This window comes from Perna viridis, chromosome 15 (genome assembly GCF_037379345.1).
Source record: "Perna viridis isolate PV_CMFRI_1.1 ecotype Kerala chromosome 15, ASM3737934v1, whole genome shotgun sequence".
Lineage (NCBI taxonomy): Eukaryota > Metazoa > Mollusca > Bivalvia > Mytilida > Mytilidae > Perna > Perna viridis.
The window spans coordinates 1272994-1292660 of record NC_142459.1 but is presented as its reverse complement, the minus strand read 5'-3'; the positions used below and the strand labels follow the sequence as shown (position 1 = coordinate 1292660).

Here is a 19667-nt window from a genome sequence, read left to right as displayed (position 1 = left end):
CTAACAATTTTGACTCAAAAAGACTTGGGAAGGACTTATCATAAGGATCAATACATGGCTAAACAGATAAAATGAAAATTTGAGGACAGATAGATCTCATCACGCTGAACACTTTTACCCTATGTCAGAATTGGCAAACACATTAAGATGGTATGGTGAACTCTACTTTATTGTTTACCTTCTGCCATAGTCTACCATGACAAAATCTTTTGCTGTACCAGTGATACCATCATGGTGTTGGAATAGACCGAGGGCTCGACGAGCTGTAACTAACATTTTCATAAGAATGCTCTGAGGAAAGTTGGACTCCCTTGAATGTTTCCGGCTTACCGCTGTAGCAAGACTTAAAGCTATTTCAGCAGACCTAAAAAATAAAATAAAAAAGAAGTGGTCATGTTAAGTTGGATTATCTCCCTTTGGGTTTTCAGACAGTAATTATATTACTTCACACACATCTACATACCATGCATATGGTACCCAAAATTTCTATAAAATTTCATCAAAATTTAGGAGGAGTTGCACTGACAAGAAATAGTGACAGACGGCCACAGACAGACAGAAGGGGTGGTGACCAAATTTATATAATATGATAAAAATCACAAGGGTAAATGACTTAATAAGATTTTAGTATAATGTACAATTATACCATTTTAATAAAACAAGAAAGGAAATGGTGAATACATCAAAGTGACAACCCACCAGGATGAAAAATGTCAAGGCCACCCATGAGTCTTCAGTGAATAACGAGGAAACTCTCACACAGGCTGCAGTAAATAATGCACTTCATTAATGAAAATTAAGCTTCCTGCAAATTTTCTTTTATATATATACCTTTGATGAAACTCCAAAACCCTGTCTAGATTTTTATAGAAAGGTCTTGAGGTGAAGTACCCACTCCAGTAATGTTGGTCTCGGTCCGCGTAGGTGAAGAAGTCTCCACTCAATACAGGATAACTGGCTGGCTTCTGACCATACTCAACTTTGTTGATTTCATACAACTTTTTGAAATAGTCTGACAATGTCCCGAACTGAAGCTGCAAACAGAAAATCAATACTCTGAAATCCTGAATCAATAGTTGAGTTATAACATGCCCTACAGGCAACACAGTGGCTGATCCAAGGGGAAGGTACAGGGTGGTTGGCACCCCTACTTTTTATTGGAACATTTTTCATTTGAAAAGGAGGGGTGCCAGCTGGGGTTCCTCAGAAAAAATTTTTAATTGACAAAAATGGCAAAAAATGTCCTAGAATCCCCCCTTTTTCTGAGGAACCCCAGCTGGCACCCCTCCTTTTCGAAGTGTTTGGATCCCCCCTCGAACAAGAAACCTAGGGCAACAGTAACCACTTATTTTGGTAATAATAACTGCACAAAACAGTTTTCCCTTAAGATGTTTTCAATTTCGGAAAGCAATGTTGCCCTGCACTGAGGTTAACTCAAAACTGAAATATTGTTCATTGAAATCTCTTAGAATTCATTGATTCCCTCATCAGTTTGCTCTATGTAGAGAAAATCTGAAAAAAAGTATATTTTTCCCTTTAAGAATGTTTTTTTCTGAAATATGTATTTTTTTTCTGGGTATATTTCTACATTGAGAAAAAAAACCCAAGAAATTTATGAGTGATGGCTCACAAGTGATACCACTGCTTTCAATCATAATAAAATGAAAATAAACACAGTCCTCAGTGAACAGAAAGTTGTTGACAAACTTTTCCCTAAATGGATTCCATCACATGGCATACCTACAGGAAGAATGTATCATGTACCATTCTGTGTAAGAATCAGGCAATAAGTGGCACATCATTTTTCTAAATTTGTTTTTTTTTGCTCAAACATATTCAAATACATCTAGAAGACAATTGAAAGCTATTTAAATTTATCCTGAAGGATTTGATGGTGATGTAGATATTTTTTTACTGCTTATATAAGGAAAAAGTTTGTGAAATTTTTCCTGCCATTTTTCCATCTATAGAGCATTTCAACTAAATTTGACCTATTAATACCTTAAAAATCAAACTTTACAAACACTTTGACAATAATTTCTTGAGGTTATGAGGTATAAATACTTGGATGATGCAATAGAATGTTGTGTATTTTCCTTCGTGTGCCACACCTTCTACAATTTGACTGAATCTTAGACGGAGATACATAAAATTTCAAGCAGCTGTGATAAGTAGGTGCTGAGAAAATTGTGACAGCAAAAAAAGTTATGGAAACACAGACAAGAGTAAATCAGTATACCCCCACCTTCTCTTTCCTCTGGAGAGGGGGTATAATCATGAAGAGCTATATATAGCATATACCTGAGCTCTGTATTCTGGATGTTTGTTGATAAAGTCAAATATTTTCTGGTAGTTGTTATACTGTTTGTCCCACTCTTCGCCACGGTCATAACGGAAATCGTCTCCGATTGGTATAAACAAAACATTACTTCTGTAAAGCTCCGCCTTCTTCTTATACTGATCCAAAAGGGTCTCAGATCTATAGGAAAATAATTTAAAAATTTAAGGAGGTAGACCTATGGTAAGGGACACAACTCTTTTGTATTCATTTGTATTCAGCATTTTACATCAATGTCATATAAGCATCAAAGTAACTTGGGACTGATTTTATTCTGTTTCAAATGAAAGATTGAAAGGCTTTGGTGAAATTAAATATGACACATATCACTGATTTCAAGAGTTATTTCCTTTATCCTAGGTATACAGGACATAGTCATCATAATGGTATTCAATGCAAATTTAACCTTTGACCTTAGAAGTACTGAGAGCCTGATTTCAGTCCAACAGAAAGTTACATGTTACTTGTAATATCAAGAGTAATATAAAGCAAGGATCATTTTTAGTTTCATATCTTCAAAAACAAGAAATGATAATGTCCTAAATTCCTCTCAAATTATGAAGAAAAAATAATCATAGATATAAAACTGTAAAAGACATTAGGTCCGTTATTACAATAAATTCAACTTCCTCCTCTTACAGATTAGCCACCAGAAAGTTTAGTAGGAACTAGGATAAATCCTAACAGTTCAGTAGCAGATCCAGGGGGTGTGCAGGGAGTTCCCCCTTTTTACTGGGAAATTTGTCATTTTCATGTGTAAAATTGACAAAAAAGGCACATAATGTCCAAGCATCCCCTTTTTGAGGAATCCCAGCTGGCATCCCTCCTTTTCAAAGTGTCTAGATCCACCTGTGACAGTTTTACTTCTGCTCTTTTCTACAGGGAAATGCAAATGTAAAGGTGATGTCAGTTTTATTTATCATTGATGTACAAGTCAACAATAACCTCTTCAACCAACAGCGAGATTTACAACTATTTAGCAAAATTTAAATTCTTACACGCATGCCTGTTAACCCACTTACATTAGGGGGGAGACTCCTACGAAATAAATGAAATTTGAATCAAAGCCTTATCAAAGAGTAATCAAGGGAACCAAGGTTATAGCAGTAATCAAAAGAATGTAATCCAGGGACAAAGACCAGACATAGAAAACAGACATACACAACAAAGAACATGGAGTAACTAAAATCACACATACAAAGTAACAAAAGCAAATGAGCAGCTCGGACTCCACTAAAAACTGGGAGCATGGACCAGGTGCACCGGTAGGGTAAGCATAAGAAGGTAGTTACCTCTCTTTCACATTTCCCTCATGAATATGTACAGGAGGAACCCTCCAAGGACAACTCCATCGACTGGGTGACAGACGTCCAAAGTCAAACTGACAACAGATCTTTGGATCAGGACCACAGGTATGTGGCACGTCATAGGAGTAAAATGGCATCATGTGACACAGAATGTCTGTTGATCCTTCATGATCTAAAATAGATGTAAACATTAAATCATGTGACACAGAATGTCTGTTGATCCTTCATGATCTAAAATAGATGTAAAAATAAAATCATGTGACACAGAATGTCTGTTGATCCTTCATGATCTAAAATAGACGTAAAAATAAAATCATGTGACACAGAATGTCTGTTGCTCCTTCATGATCTAAATAGACATAAACATTAAATCATGTGACACAGAATGTCTATTGGTCATTCATGATCTAAAATAGATGTAAACATTAAATCATGTGACTCAGAATGTTTGTTGATCCTTCATGATCTAAAACAGACGTAAACATTAAATCATGTGACTCAGAATGTTTGTTGATCCTTCATGATCTAAAATAGACATAAACATTAAATTATATGACTCAGAATGTGTGTGCATCTTTCATGACCACAAAATGGAATCCTGTGATTCTGGAAGTGTGTTAATCATACATGATCTTAAAATAAACATTATAATGGGTTGATTGATTGTATGTGTTTAACCCCAAGCAGCAATATTTCAGCTCTACCTGGGCAATGAACATGAAATGATGATGAAATGAAACAAGAGGCTTCCAGGAGTTTTCAAAATGTTGGCTGAAAATTACTAAAAACATCATATTCGCCTTTCAAGGGCAGTAACTGTAACAAGGAGACGTCCAATAATTTTGATCCCATTCAGAATTTTGTAGGCCTTATGAATAGGATCATTTCAGCAATTGAAAGTTTCTTTCTATCTATCGTAGTTTTCAAGATATTGGCTGAAAACAGTAAAATAAAACCCATCATTTTTCACCTTTAAAATTCATAAAAGGAATTGTCCGACAACTTTGATCCCTGTAGACTTTTGTAGGCCCTATAATAAGGATCATTTTGGTAATGAAAAAATTTGGCTATATCTAACAGTTTTGGAGATATTTGTGAAGAACACATGACTTACCCCAATGCTCTATTACTAATAATGGTGAATTTTTAGACAGATCACCAAGATTGGCTCAAATTCGTCAAGTAGTTTCAGAGGAGAAGAGTCTTGAAAAACTGTAAACATTGACAGATACAATGACAAACACCAAGTAATGGTAATAGCTCACATGGCCTTTGGGGCATGAAGGGTTGGACAATTTAGCCATGAAACACAAGGTTTCTACTCCTATTGAACACCACAGCAGGGTTCTTTAATTTGTGAGGAATGTGGCAACTTTCCAAACATGTTGCACCAATTTGGTTTGCGGTCAAGTTTTCCATATCATGGCCTGACAATCCTAGCATATAGCATTACAGGGATACCCCATTCAACCACCTTGGGCACACAACCCAGTTGCCTTGTGGGCAGGTTGCCCTTGCCCCTGGCCAGGGTTCTGAGCACTTTTTAGTTGCCTTTTATGACAAAGTTAGCGCTGCTGGAGATTTATGTTTTTTTACACCAGGACTTGCTAGGGACAATTAAGTCTCAAAATGTCCTTTTTATCCATCCATTTTCAATAAATGTTTTTCATTATTTGAACTGTAATGATCTAAACCTGTATTTCTCAGTCAGAAATCTTTAGTTAGTATTGACAATACACTAGCAAGACTTTCAACATGAAAATGCAGACATTGTCATGTTAGGGATCGCCCTAGTAGTACAGGAAGTTGATATCAGACAGCAACCAAAATTTGTTTACAGGTTATCCCTATTAATATTAAGCCACAAATCACATATATGGTAACATACCCTGGATAAAGATTTCAGATGAAATTGGATCAGATAAAAAAAGAAAATGATGGATTGACAATGTGATTCTAATCTATATGTACCATCAATTTATTGAGTAAGTAGTACATAGAGAATAAACGAAGTTTTGAAAACAAAACAGCTTCAGCATAGTTGGTGTTGTGTAATGTCATCCTTACCTTTAATATTTAGTATCCAACAGTACTCTGAGATTAGAAATTACTGTAAACATATTAACTTTCGCTGAGGACTGAAAAGCTCGATATATTGTATCCTTAAAAGTACATGTATGTGACAGATATCATTTTTTTTTAAACAATAAAAATTTGTATCCTGAATATAGTCATTCCGCAAAACCTGCAAAAACTAATATGTCCACAGTAAAAGCAGTAGACACAATGGACAATTTATTAGATTGCCAATGAGACAATATATAGTTTTTTTTAAATGATTATACATGTAGCATTCAACAAACCCCAATTTTGTCTCCACATGAACTCCAACTGTTTTTCTTTAGAGAGGACTTTTTTAACAGCATAATGGACTCTCTGTATCAGCATACTTTTGAAATCCATTCTTTTGAGTAAGTACGCCATAGTTGGGCTATAACCAAATGGATCTATAGCCCAGCCACTCTCTGGTTTTACACCTACAATAAACAGCTATGATAAAGTACTAGATACAGCTCCCTTTTATAATCAGCATACTTTTAAGACCTATTTTTTTCAGTAAGTTGGGGTATGATCAAATATATCACTCTCTGTAAATAAAACACAGAATATATAGCCCCCTTTTTTTAAACAAGAGGCTCCCAGGAGCCTGAATCGCTCACCTGGTTCAATTATGCCTGTCAAGGGCAATAAATTAAACAAGAAGTTGTCCAACAATTTTGACTCAAGAAAACTTTGATAGGACTTACCATAAGGATCATTTCAGTAAATGAAAGTCTAAATCTATCTTAATTTTCAAGACATTGGCTGGAAACTGTAAAAAAAACAACATTTTTTCGACAGATCATTTTCCCCTGTCAAGGGCAATAACTCCTAAAAAAAGGCGTCTGACAACTTTTATGCCTGAAGACTTTTTTAGTCCTAAGAACAAGGATCGTTTCAGCTAAAAAACAAAATTTGGCTAAACCTAACGGTTTTGGAGATATATGCAAAAGCTACTGTCTGTCCCCTATGTTCTATTTTTAGTAAGAGTGGCCATGTTTTTCGACGGATCAAAAAAACCCACTTCAAATCTATGCAGGATACCCCAAGCAACACTTATACCTAGTTTTCTTTCAATTGGTAAAATAGAGTCAGAGGAGAAGAGTTTTGAAAAATTGTTGACGACAGATGCAAATAGCTCACATGGCCTTCAGTCAGGTGAGCTAAAAAAAACCCTTGGTTTCAAAACAATTGTAGCAAAGTAGTTGAAACACCCCCTTTTATTGAAAAAAAAAAAAAAAACATGCTTAAACATAGAACACACTTCTCCACTTTGAGATAAAAAACAACAGGAAACTTTCTTTAATTTCTCTATTTAAATATTGTATTTTTGAAAAGTGTAATTGGAAAATAACTGAATCATTTAAAGAGGTAGCAATCAAAGGCAACAATTTAAAGAAATATGTTACAAAAATTTTTTATTTATTCAAACCATTTGGTGAATAAAATGTCAACTTAAAAACAGGAATTTATATATTTTTTAATGTTTATCCTTTTCTTATCAACATGTAAAGTGCAGTTTAGCCACGAGTTGGTAAATCACAGCAAAGTAATGTGAATAGGCTTTATTCCTCATATAAGTCTGCTTTGTCCAAATAAAAACAGGTATTTTCAGATTTTTAATGTTCTTCGTTTCTTACCTAAGGTCCAATTGAGCCACTGATTCCCTTCCATGAGTTGGTCAATCATAGCAAAGTAATGGGCATTGGCCTCATCATTCATCACCCAACCACCAGTAACAATCTCAAACTGTCCTCTTTCAATGAGTCTAAAAAGGAAAAGAGTTAGATGCAATTATAAAAACAACCAACTTTGTGTCAGAAAAGACAAAAAAGAAAGTTCTTGTATTTATTATTACCCATTTAGGAAAGAACCTGAAAAAATAAACTAGAAAAACTGTGAGCAATACTTACTTACTTGATACCCACACTCCCCCATTTGATAACATGAACCTTTTGGCCTCTGATTTGGGTCAGAATATAAAATACAAGGTGCAAAATGGGAACATGTAATAAACATTCTGAGATAGGTTCCTTCAGTTCCATTCAGTGGTGTAGAAGGAATAACGGTTAAGAGATGGGTCCTCCATGTCCTCATATTCACATAAGGATATTTCAGCAACGGAAAGTTTCATTATATCTATCATAGTTTTCAAGATATAGGCTGAAATTGTAAAAAAAAAGTGTCATTTTTCATCTTTTCAAGGGCAATAACTCTTACTGGAGTCGTCGACAACTTTGATCTCTTGAAGACTTTTGTGGGCCTTATAATAAGGATATTTCAGCAATTGAAAGAATTTGGCTAAACCCAACCATTTGGGGATATATGTGAAAAACTACTGTCTGACTCATATGTTCTACTTTTAGTAATGACAGCCATGTTTTTCGATGAATAAATAATCCCCACACCAATTCTATACAATATACCCCAAAGAACATTCATACCAAGTTTGGTTCCAATTGGTCAAGTAGTGTCATATGAGAAGATTTTGGAAAGAAATAACATAAAAAATAGCAAAAAAATTGGAAAAAGGGCATTAATACCAACATGGCTTAACATATTATGTTTCATTTTCAAAAGAGGAAATGGGATAAAAAATTATCACTTTCTGAGACACTGACATAGTACATCCAAAACTTTCATATAGGTTATACTTTTGTGTGTTTCAATTTGACATTTTCACTGAAATTTTAGGAGAGGCACAAAATAAAAAAAAAAAAAATATGAAATATAACTACGACCAAAACATCCCAATTAATGGTACATGTACATTGTAGATTATATAACACATACTTTTTAACTTTAGCACGCTTGCTGTCATCGATCTGATCCCACCACATCGAGAAGAAAGAGATTTCAGCATACATGAATTTCATCTTTGGGTAAGCCTCTAACTTAAGTACCATGTTGTCTAAGATCCCCTTCACTTGGTCATGGAAATAGGAATCCAGTGTTTTAACCCATCCTAAAATACAAATTATAGCAATTCTAACTGAAGTGGTACCATTAGAGATACAAATATAGCTTCTGAGTAATTCCAATCTTTGTTAATGAACCAAGTTTCTTAACACATCCTATGATAGAATTTACAGCAATTAGAACTGAAGTGGTACCCCTATCAAAATAAATCAAGCTTAGCTTCTGGGTGACTTAAATCCATAGTAATTAACCCACTGAAAGAAAAATTAGAGCAATTTGAATTGAAGGAGTACCTCAACAAAAGCCAATCAAACATTGATTACTGAGACCAAGTGATTAATTCTATGATAATGAACTCACTGTATTAAGGTAAGAATGATTACAGCAATTTTAATAGAAGTGGTACCAGTGCTACCACTACCAATACAAATCGAATTAGGATTTTGAATGATATAAATAACTCTCTAGTTAGAGTTCTGTATATTGTACTTCGGATTTGAAATGAATAAATATCTCTCTAGGTAGAGTTCTGTATATTGAACTTAGCATTTTGAATGAATAAATATCTCTAGATAGAGTTCTGTATATTGAACTTAGGATTTTGAATGATAAAAATAACTCTCTAGGTAGAGTTCTGTATTTTGAATGATATAAATAACTCTCCAGGTAGATTTCTGTACATAGTACAAATGCTTCCTACTTTTCACACAATCTACCATAAACAGTTTATCTTTATTCAATTCAGAGGTTAAGCTTAAAATTTTCATAGCTATTCAAACTACCGGTAAAATAGACTTTTCAGACAAAAGCATTGGGATTTAGTATAGTCCCAACACAAAACAAGAGGCTCCAAGGAGCCTGAATCGCTCACCAAGTTGAATTTTGCCTTTTAAGGGCAATAAATTAAACAAGAAGTTGCCCAACAATTTTGACTCAAGAAAACTTTGAAAGGACTTTCATAAGGATCATTCCAGTAAATGAAAGTCTAAATTCATCACAGTTTTCAAGACATTGGATGAAAACTGTAAAAAAACCAAAAAAAACTGTCATTTTCCCCTGTCAAAGGCATAACTCTTGTAAGAAAGTGTCTGACAAATTTTATGCCTGAAAACTTTTGTAGTCCTAAAAATAAGGACCATTTCAGCTATTGAAAGAATGTGGCTAAATCTAATGGTTTTGGAGATATATGCGAAAAACTACTGTCTGACCCCTATTTTAGTAACAGTGGCCATGTTTTTTGACGGATCAAAAATTCCCACATCAGTTCTATGCAGGATACCCAAAGGAACATTCATACCAAGTTTGGTTCCAATCAGTCAATTAGTGTCAGAGGAGAAGAGTTTTGAAAAATTGTTTACGACGACGAAAGATGACGATGACGGATGCCAAGTAATGACAATAGCACACATTGGCTTTGGCCAGGTGAGCTAAAAAGGAGTCTAAATCACTCAGAAGCCCAACTTGATTTGTATCAAAAACTGTTATATAGGCTTAAAGACTGAAGCAGCAAATTCACTGCTTTTCAATGTACATTAAGGAGGTAGACCTAGGGTAAGGGACACAACTCTTACAAATCATTAGAATGTTTGTATTTAGCATTTAACATCAATTAAGCATCAAAGTAACTCGGACTGATTTCATTCTGTTTCAAATGAAAGCTTGATAGGCTTCAATGAAATTTAATATAATACAAACATATCACTGATTTCCATGTTTGCAGACTGTAATTTACCACATAACCATAGTGCTCTTTGAAAGTTAAGGTGACATAAATAAATCTTGAGGTCAAGGGTCAAAGTTCAGGGTTATGTAATAAAAAAAATGTCCTGATGCACAACTATCGATAGACATAAATGAAACTTGCAAATATGGTTGCCTAAATAAAAAGACACTTATAATTAATAATATATATATAATTAATCAGTAGATTTATGCTAAAGAACAAAGTTCCTAAAACATTTTTCTTGGTAAGTATCATTATGATACACATAGGCGAGATGTTTACCTGGATCACAGTGTGAGTGTGGAACAACGAAGACGTGGAGTTTGTTGTCTTTGTAACGATTATTATTATAGGAAATGTCATAGCCTTGTTTCCAAACACCTCCATCAGGATTGTCAAATTTCATCAAATCATACAAGTTCAACATCTAGAAAAAGAAACAAAAAAGCTTTTACTTTCAGTACGACAAACACAAGCAAGACATTTCCGGAGAAATCATGATACGAATCGGTGAAGTCATCTAAAAATCATGATACGTATTTGATGGAATATTTTCACTGCTATTATATTCAATATATATAAACCAAATACCTGTCTTAATTAAACAGGACCAAAATGGTGTTTAGTTTTGGCAGGTTAATTCATTGATTTTGGGTTAACAAATACCTGTTTAAATCAAACAGGACCAAAATGGTGTTTATTTTTGAAAGGTTAATTCATTGATTTTGAGTTAACAAATACCTGTTTAAATCAAACAGGACCAAAATGGTGTTTAGTTTTGACAGGTTAATTCATTGATTTTGGATTAACAAATACCTGTTTAAATCAAACAGGACCAAAAATGTGTTTAGTTTTGACAGGTTAATTCATTGAACTTGGGTTAACCAAATACATGTCTTAATCAAACAGGACCAAACGGTGTTCAGTTTTAGCAGTTTAATTTATTGAACCTGGATAAACCAAAAACCTGTCTAAATCAAACAGTGTTTAGTTTTGACACTGTACTTTTTATACCACACCTGAACATCTGTCTTTATATTTGGAGCATCTGCTACTGAACACATTTGTTTATCTGTTGCCATGACAACTTGTTTCTTTGGCTTGTTACCATGCTGTAGAGATTTAGCTGGTTTTTGTACAAATTCTCTGACAGCTTGCTTTGCTTGTTGAAACTTTGTATCTGCGTCACTAAGAATACTATCAAGCTTCTTAAGACTCTCAGGGTCACCTCCGGAGACTGATTTTACCGTGTCCTTTATCTCCTGAATAATCTGTTCATTTTTAGCAAGGTCGTTTTCTATCTTCGATAATCGGTCCTCAACCAGAAGCTACACGTAAAAAAGACAAGTTGAAAAGTGGCATGAAGTCAATGAAGAATAACAATTGTTACAATATTAAAAAGTGGCACACATCTCTACTTTAATGTAGAAATATGAATGCAAGAAACTCTGTTCTGGAAAACTATTTAACACTATTGACTTTGGTAATGGTTAAAATTCCTTAAGCAACTCATTATCTAACCTGATTGTATATGTTCATATTGTAACCTGTTCAAAATTGTAAAACACAAAAAATACCAGTTTTATAAAAATAGCACGATTTTCAAATAACTTTTTAGTTAAGGTCATGAACTTTAAACCATACCCCATATAACTGGACTAATTTTGCTAATGTAATGATCCAGACAGAAAAAAGTATGTGTATTATAATAAATTAATATACATTTATCAATGTTTTCGCCAACATATAAAATTTGCAGAAGACTTAAAAAATTAATTGAAGTAAAAGAAAAGACCAACAAAAAAAAAGTGCATCCTTGGATGATGTCAGGACACATTTAAGATATATCAAATATTTGACCTTTCATCTCACCTTTTATGAGATGCATGTACTAATATCTGTAGACCTTTAGGATGACTTTGGAGGATATAAAAGTCTCAAGACAATCATAAATACATGTACAAGTAAAGGGTAAGTCCCACCAAAGTGATGTGATCTCATTTTTAATGTCCATAATTTTTTTTCAAACTGACTAAGTCTAAGGCATTAACTACATGAAATAATAATAAAAACATGAAGTTAAGCTCGCTCTTAAATATATACATGTAGACATTTGTTTAAAAATTTATAATATTGACTGCTTGAGAAACTTTCATCAAAAACACTACATCTCTATCTATTGAAGCTTTGAAATGTAGTCAAAACACGGCCTACACAAAACTTTTCAAAGACATACAGGTACAATGTGCACATTATTTGCTATGCATTCTTGACCGAACCAAGACTTGTTTTACCGAAAAAATTACAGGTATTTAATTTTCATTTAATTAGTGTAGTACACTCAACGTGAAATGGCTCTCTAACACTTAAGTCCGACCTGAGTAAAACTTGGTGCTACACCGACATGATTGAGTGTTCAACACCCAGATTCCACTTAGCTAACACCGACCGTTTGTATAATGTAACACCCAGATTCCACTTAGCCAACACCGACCGTTTGTGTAATGTAACACCCAGATTTCACTTAGCCAACACCGACCGTTTGTATAATGTACACCCAGATTCCACTTAGCCAACACCGACCGTTTGTATAATGTACACCCAGATTCCACTTAGCCAACACAACCATCTGTATAATATAATAGTAATAAAATTCAATAAGGCATAACATGGCATTCATTGTAAGATACCATGTATATTCTGATTCTGAGGTAATTTGGAACACTCCAGTAAAAATAAAAATTTAGCCTGTCATAAAAAATTCATCATCGTCTATATTTTTTAAATTTTGTTTATCATTTGGTAATGTGTTATTTTTTACTTACGGCTACATCCAATGAGTGGGAGATACAAGTGTGGAGATATCATGTAGAAATATTACTTTGTATTTTAATCAAGTAATCTTTTGATGTTTTAATTTTGCACTTTTAAATTGATAATTACTATCAATAATTATAAGTAAAACACTTTGAAAGTATTGATTGTTGTAATTTGATTTGAGTGACGGACTTGTAAAAACAGTCTGGTGACACTTTTAGTTTCTGATAGTTTTACTAATTGAATGGCTTTTCACGAAATAAAAGAAACTAATTACAGGTCCAAAAACATCCATATAATGTGTACATAAGAATTGTTAAGTAGAAGCCCTTAATCAGGACTACGAACATTGTAAGTAATAATTATACGTTACAATACGTTGTCGAAATGAGGATCAGACAGTGACATTAGCTGGTCATTTTCAACCACTAAAAATGCTTCAAGTTAACTCTGAGACATTTCTTCTTTAAAGTACGTTTCAAATACAACCTACATATATCTATATTTTAATTATAAGTTTTGTAAAAAAATTTGAACTTTCATTGATTCCGACCAATGTTTACTCCCCTATATAAAAATATAATCCCTTAACAAACCTCACACATATATAGTGGTCTATTTTTAAAGATTTAAATGAACACATTGTTTACAAGGTCTCTGATGTTTGTCTGGTCATCAAATGGACTGAAATGAATTATAACCCAATACAGGACAATTATGAAGTACATGTATGTATCAATGATAAATGTCTTCATGATTTCACTTTATACTTGTCAATCGTTAATACCACATGCTAATTGTCTCAACTGCTGTTTTATTGTGCCAATAGCTTGGATAATAAAGCTTGACAAATCGGCTATTGACTCGTATTACTAGTACAGATTTCAGTGATTGGAATAAGAATTTTCACAAGTTACCCAGACTCCCAAGTTGTGATTTTCATTAGGTCTCCAAAGAAATTTGGAGGTCAGTGACCTGGGACCTTGGGTATTAACATCCATATTGTCCACGGAGATCAATGAGATTAACTTCACAGTACTACTGTATGTGAATTTCACACCAAGGTCAGTGATTCTCTGTACACAAAATATACAAAAATATTCCACAAAATAATAAATGGTTAACAACAGTTCACAATTGGATAAAAGAACTAAAACTCTACATAAACATAATATATAAAATATAAAGCAAAGAATCATCGATCAAAGTATTCAGAATCAACTCTGTACATTGAGAGATAATAAGAAACTTCTGTTTTTATTTTATAAAATCTGTAAAGTTAACAAAAAAAACATCTTATGTTGATACATGTAAATACAAATCAGACAGATCTACATGTATAATTTGCAAACACCGAATTAGTACCCACTCTCTTTCAATAGAGAGAGGAGGATACAAAAACATTCCAGCTAATGAATCCATTTGCAAATCATGCAAATTAAATCAAATTGAAGATGAAACCCATTTCTTCACACACTGTCCCGCTTACATTAACTATAGAAATGATTTAATAATTAAAATTAAAAAATATAGAAACCACTTCAAACCAGTAACAGAAAACAACGTAAGTTTAATTTTTAACTCTAACTCACTCCCAAAACTCAAGGGAACAATTGATTATATCAACAACTGCCAAGCTTTCATTCAAAGTATAACGTTATAATTTTCTGGTTGGTCACTGTCGTCCACAACATTATACATGTAATTGATAGCAATGTTTTGTTTATACAAATGTATGTGCATTATGTTATTATGTTATTATTGTGCCATGACCATTTAATGAAAATGTGTTCAAACAATTTATAATTTGAATTTGAATTAACAACCAGCATATACATGTACGATGTCCCAGATGGGTGGGTGCAACACTCACATTTCACCATGAAGAAATCCGACTGACATGGTGTTTCACGGGCTAACATGGATTTAAAACTCAGACTTAAGTGTCAGAGAAACAAAAGTTGCTAAGTGTAGTGTATTCTGTCTATTTTTGATAACATTATCCTATTTAAAGTGATAAAATATCTCATTTAAATGATTCATTGTTGTTTTTTGTGTGATGTATATAGTAAAATGTATGTCCTATCCACTGTTAAAAGACTGTTTTAATGGGATAATTAGTGAACCAAAATTGGGGATGATTGCCTGCATGGCTCCCCGTCCCCAACTAAGGGATGGGGAGCCACTGTCATGCCATATTTATTCTGTTCTCAGACTCAGTGGAAGAAGATACAGACATTTACAAGCTACACCATAAACATAAATAAATTCAGTAATTAAAAGATTTTTACCCCATCACTCGTAGCTCGTCCTAAATTACTACTAACAGTTTCCATCATTAGGTAGAGCGACATAATAACTACGATGAAAAACATTGATCCCCATATCACCATATATTTCTTCATCTCGAGTTATTTCTGCGGTGATGCTAAAGGCATCAAATAAAGATTAATTCAACGTTCGTTTCAGGATTATGACCAGAGGTCTGTGCACATGCGGCATAAATCTTAGGAAAATCGTTCAATGTTTACTAAATGTGGCCACGAAACTTCAGCTCATACTGTATATGAGGAACACGTCATCAACATTTGTGTATAGCATGTAAACATTAAAACTTTTTTCGGAAACAGAACGATACATGTCCGGTAATACATTGTCGAGTAACAAAACGGACCATTTTAGTTCTGATTCAAAATTATTCGGAAATTATTGTTCCCTTTAAAGCACTTTAGAAAGTATGATTTTATACTAAAAATTAATCATTGTCGCGTTTCCGCGAAAAAAATCTAATTTAACATAGAATCTAAGCTCCCGGTCCGCTCGAGAATTAAATGGTCTGTGCCTAAGTTTTTTGCGAATTCTCCTGTGTGTTTGCTTACAATACTTTTTTGTTCAAGTCTGCGGTGTCTGGTCGATAGTCTAAATGACTTACATCTTTTTTTTCAAATTATCGGACAAATCATGGTCGGAATCTTTATTTATGGATAGGACAATTGACTGTATAAAGGACAAAACAGCTTACACTTATTGTATTCAATACGTCGGCCATGCATCCGAATCATGGACATGCAGGACACTTGTCTCATTGTATACAAATTGTCCGACATCCATATTAGCTGGAAAACTTTTTTCAATTTTCGTTTTCTTTTTGTTTCCATGACAAAAACATGTTCGTATGTATGTTTTGCTTTAGCCAAATACAAAACTGAACATGCAGAAAAAAAACAAGAAAGAAAAAAAGCATAATTTATAAAGTTTATAGATAAATAACCCTTCTTAATGAGATGAATATCCCGTATGCACAGATGAATAACCCGTATTTATAGATGAATAACAAATATCTATAGATGAATAACCGTACTTAAATATGAATACACAGTATCCATAGATATATTACCAGTATCCATACCCATAAATATATAACCCCGAGATGAATACCCCATACCTATGGACGAATAACCCATACCTATAGATGAATAACCCATACTTAATAATGAAGAACCTGTACTTTTAGATGAATAAGCCGTACTTGTAGATTAATAAGCTGTTCTTATAGGTGAATAACCCGTTCCAAGAGATAAATAACCGGTGGGCACAGATGAATAACCCGTATTTATGAATTAATAACTCGTATTTAAAGTTTGATAACTCTTACCGACAGACGAATAACCTGTATTTATAGATTAATAACCGTACCCAGAGATGAACAACTCCTTTTACTGAGATCAATAACCCGTACGCACAGATAAATAATCCAAACTTTTAGATACATAACCCGTACCCACAGATGAAAAACCCGTATCCAAAGATTAATAATATTTACCAACAGATGAATTATCAGTATTTATAGATGAATTATCGTACCCAGAGATGAACAAGTCCTTTTACTGAGATGAATAACCCGTACGCACAGATGAATAACTCAAACTTTTAGATAAATAACCCGTACCCACAGATGGGAAACCGTATCCAAAGATAAATAATTCATACCAACAGATGAATTTCCATTATTAATAGATAAATAACCCGTATTCATAGATGAAAAAAACCGTACCTAGTATGAATAACCCGTATTTATAGATGAATAACCCGAAATCAAAGATAAATAACGCATACCAACAGATAAATGAATAACCCGTATCCATAGATGGATAACCCATACTTATAGATAAATAACCCGTACCCACAAATGAATAACACCAACCAATAGATGAAGAACCCGTACCCACCGATGAATAAATCACTAACTTGTTCACATAAATACATTTCCCGTACCCACAGCTGAACAACCCGTACTTATAGATGGATTATCCATACTTACAGACGGACCATTCATACTTATAAATGAATAAAAAGGAGGTAGACCTAAGGTAAGGGACATAACTCATGAAATCAGTGAAATGTTTGCACAATTTTCAATTTCACCAAAGCCTCTCCTGCTTTCGTTTGAAGCAGAATAAAATGTATCCAAGTTAATTAGATGCTTACATAAGATTGATGTAAAATGCTGAATACAAACGTTCCAATGATTGTTAAGAGTTGAGTCCCTTACCCTAGTTTTACCTCCTTAAAAACTTTAAATGAATAACCCGTACTTATAGAAGAATAACCTGTACCCAAAACTGCGTAATCAGTCCATCCAGCGCAAGGCTCCAATAATTCAATGGTCTTTTGATAGATCTGGTTCTCAATTCATGTCTTTTAATAACTACAATGTTTTTTTCAGTGCTTTTAGGTGGGATAAATACACTAATTGGATATATTTAGAATTGAGCAATGCATTCAAATTTTTAAATTTGCAAAAACATAATAACACTTGTAGGTTCTTAATCCTATTAATTAAAAGAGTAAAATAGTAATGTATACGATTTTCAAATCATTGTATATTCTCAGAACCTCGTTTTTACAAATACTAGTAATTATTATATAGATAACAGTGTTATATCGAATGTTTTCAGTGAGATAAATTTGGATAATTCACACTGTGAAATAAATTCTGTAATTTCACTCTCGGACTTTCTCCCGCCAAAACGTCACAACTTTGAAATCAATCCACCGTTCACAAAATTTGAAATTTATGTTGAAAATAGCAACGAATACTTGAGGAAATCTATATAATAAATAGGATAATCAATTGGTTATCGTGAATAACCAAAATATGACCACTCATGCCAAGAACGCGGTAAGATTTAACTCGTGATCCGCACACTCGTTAAATCTAGGCGTTCTTCGGCACTCGTGATCATATTTTGGTTATTCACTCCTACCCATTAATTATCCTATTAGTATTTGACCCCTAATCGCTTCCCCAAGTAAAACTAAGTCCATATCAAATATAACTTATATAGCACATGTTCTTACAGCGGCCGATTATTTCTAATGCTGGTAATTTAAATGGTATTGTCATATCAGAAAACGGCCTTTCCGCAAAACTTTTTTTATTTTTCAAATCCGGTGACATTTTAAATCCACCATCATAAAATTATGTTTACATTGTCAAATAGACCGTGCTTTTGTTACAAAGACGATTTTAGGTTGTTGGTCATTGACGAAAACAATGTTTTAATGAGTCAAAATTCGTTTGAGGGTTATCGTTGCTTCCAAACTATTGTTTCATATCTTTATGAAATTACATTTTGTCAACATAGATATTGTAAAATAATCAGTATTTTGTCGACAATCGGCACTTAGTAACAAGGATGGCGAAATTATCGTAAGGAATTATGTATTTTTATCAATTGCAGATACTGATGTTTGATTTTTTATAAACTGAGAAACGAATAACAAATAAAAAAAAGTAAAAAGAAGACAACTCTGCCTTGATTAAAGTATGACTCAAGAAATCTATGATTAAATTAAAAATACGCTTGAACTGACGTCGAGTATAGACTAATATGTTTTTGGTACATAGTTTGTGTATAATTTACAGCATTTAACAGTAACACGACGATTCACTGCTGTTTTATTATTTGAGTTTGTGTATGTATTCTTTTGATGAATGTGAGATTTGATTTTATATCTTGTTGTTCATGTATAGTTTTCGCAAAGGTAAGTACAGTATTTTTGTTTTAATTGAATTTTTACTGCTATTGAAATAAGATGTCACCCAGTTTTGCCGTATGGTTTAGTCATGAGTTTCCCTTTTCCATCGATATCTCTGTGTAGATCAATTTCTGAGGATGATATCATAGTTTCTGTCCTGTCATTTTTCTCAATTTGTTTTTTTTGGGTAGTTGCAAAGTACGAAAATGCTTCACCTAAATAGCAAAAAATGAAATCCAATTTTCTAGCTAAACGATGTTCCTTCTGTTGTTTCAGATCAGCTGTGAAGTTACCCTCAAACGAGTGAAGGAATAATTCAAAAAGATGGAGAACAAAATTGGTTTCCATTGCCATGCCGGCTACCCGTTTAAAACCTGCCCACTATTTCGATAAAAAATTCCAGCATTCTGACAACAATTTT

At 33.5% G+C, this 19667-nt stretch overlaps 1 protein-coding gene across 1 annotated transcript in view; it reads right to left on the bottom strand.

Annotated features, from left to right (window-relative positions):
* Positions 1 to 15794, bottom strand: part of LOC148596473 (alpha-mannosidase 2x-like) — a 37557-nt gene extending 21763 nt beyond the window's left edge. Inside the window, exons 1-10 of the mRNA XM_088562913.1 lie at positions 15496 to 15794; positions 11407 to 11715; positions 10670 to 10814; positions 8539 to 8710; positions 7386 to 7513; positions 6009 to 6182; positions 3631 to 3817; positions 2302 to 2479; positions 832 to 1034; positions 179 to 364 (exon numbers count right to left, since the gene is read on the bottom strand). Of these exons, the coding sequence (XP_088419039.1) occupies positions 179 to 364; positions 832 to 1034; positions 2302 to 2479; positions 3631 to 3817; positions 6009 to 6182; positions 7386 to 7513; positions 8539 to 8710; positions 10670 to 10814; positions 11407 to 11715; positions 15496 to 15609 (1796 nt within the window). The 5' untranslated portion in view covers positions 15610 to 15794. The remainder of the gene's footprint in view (positions 1 to 178; positions 365 to 831; positions 1035 to 2301; positions 2480 to 3630; positions 3818 to 6008; positions 6183 to 7385; positions 7514 to 8538; positions 8711 to 10669; positions 10815 to 11406; positions 11716 to 15495) is intronic.
* Between the last annotated feature and the right edge of the window lie 3873 nt (positions 15795 to 19667).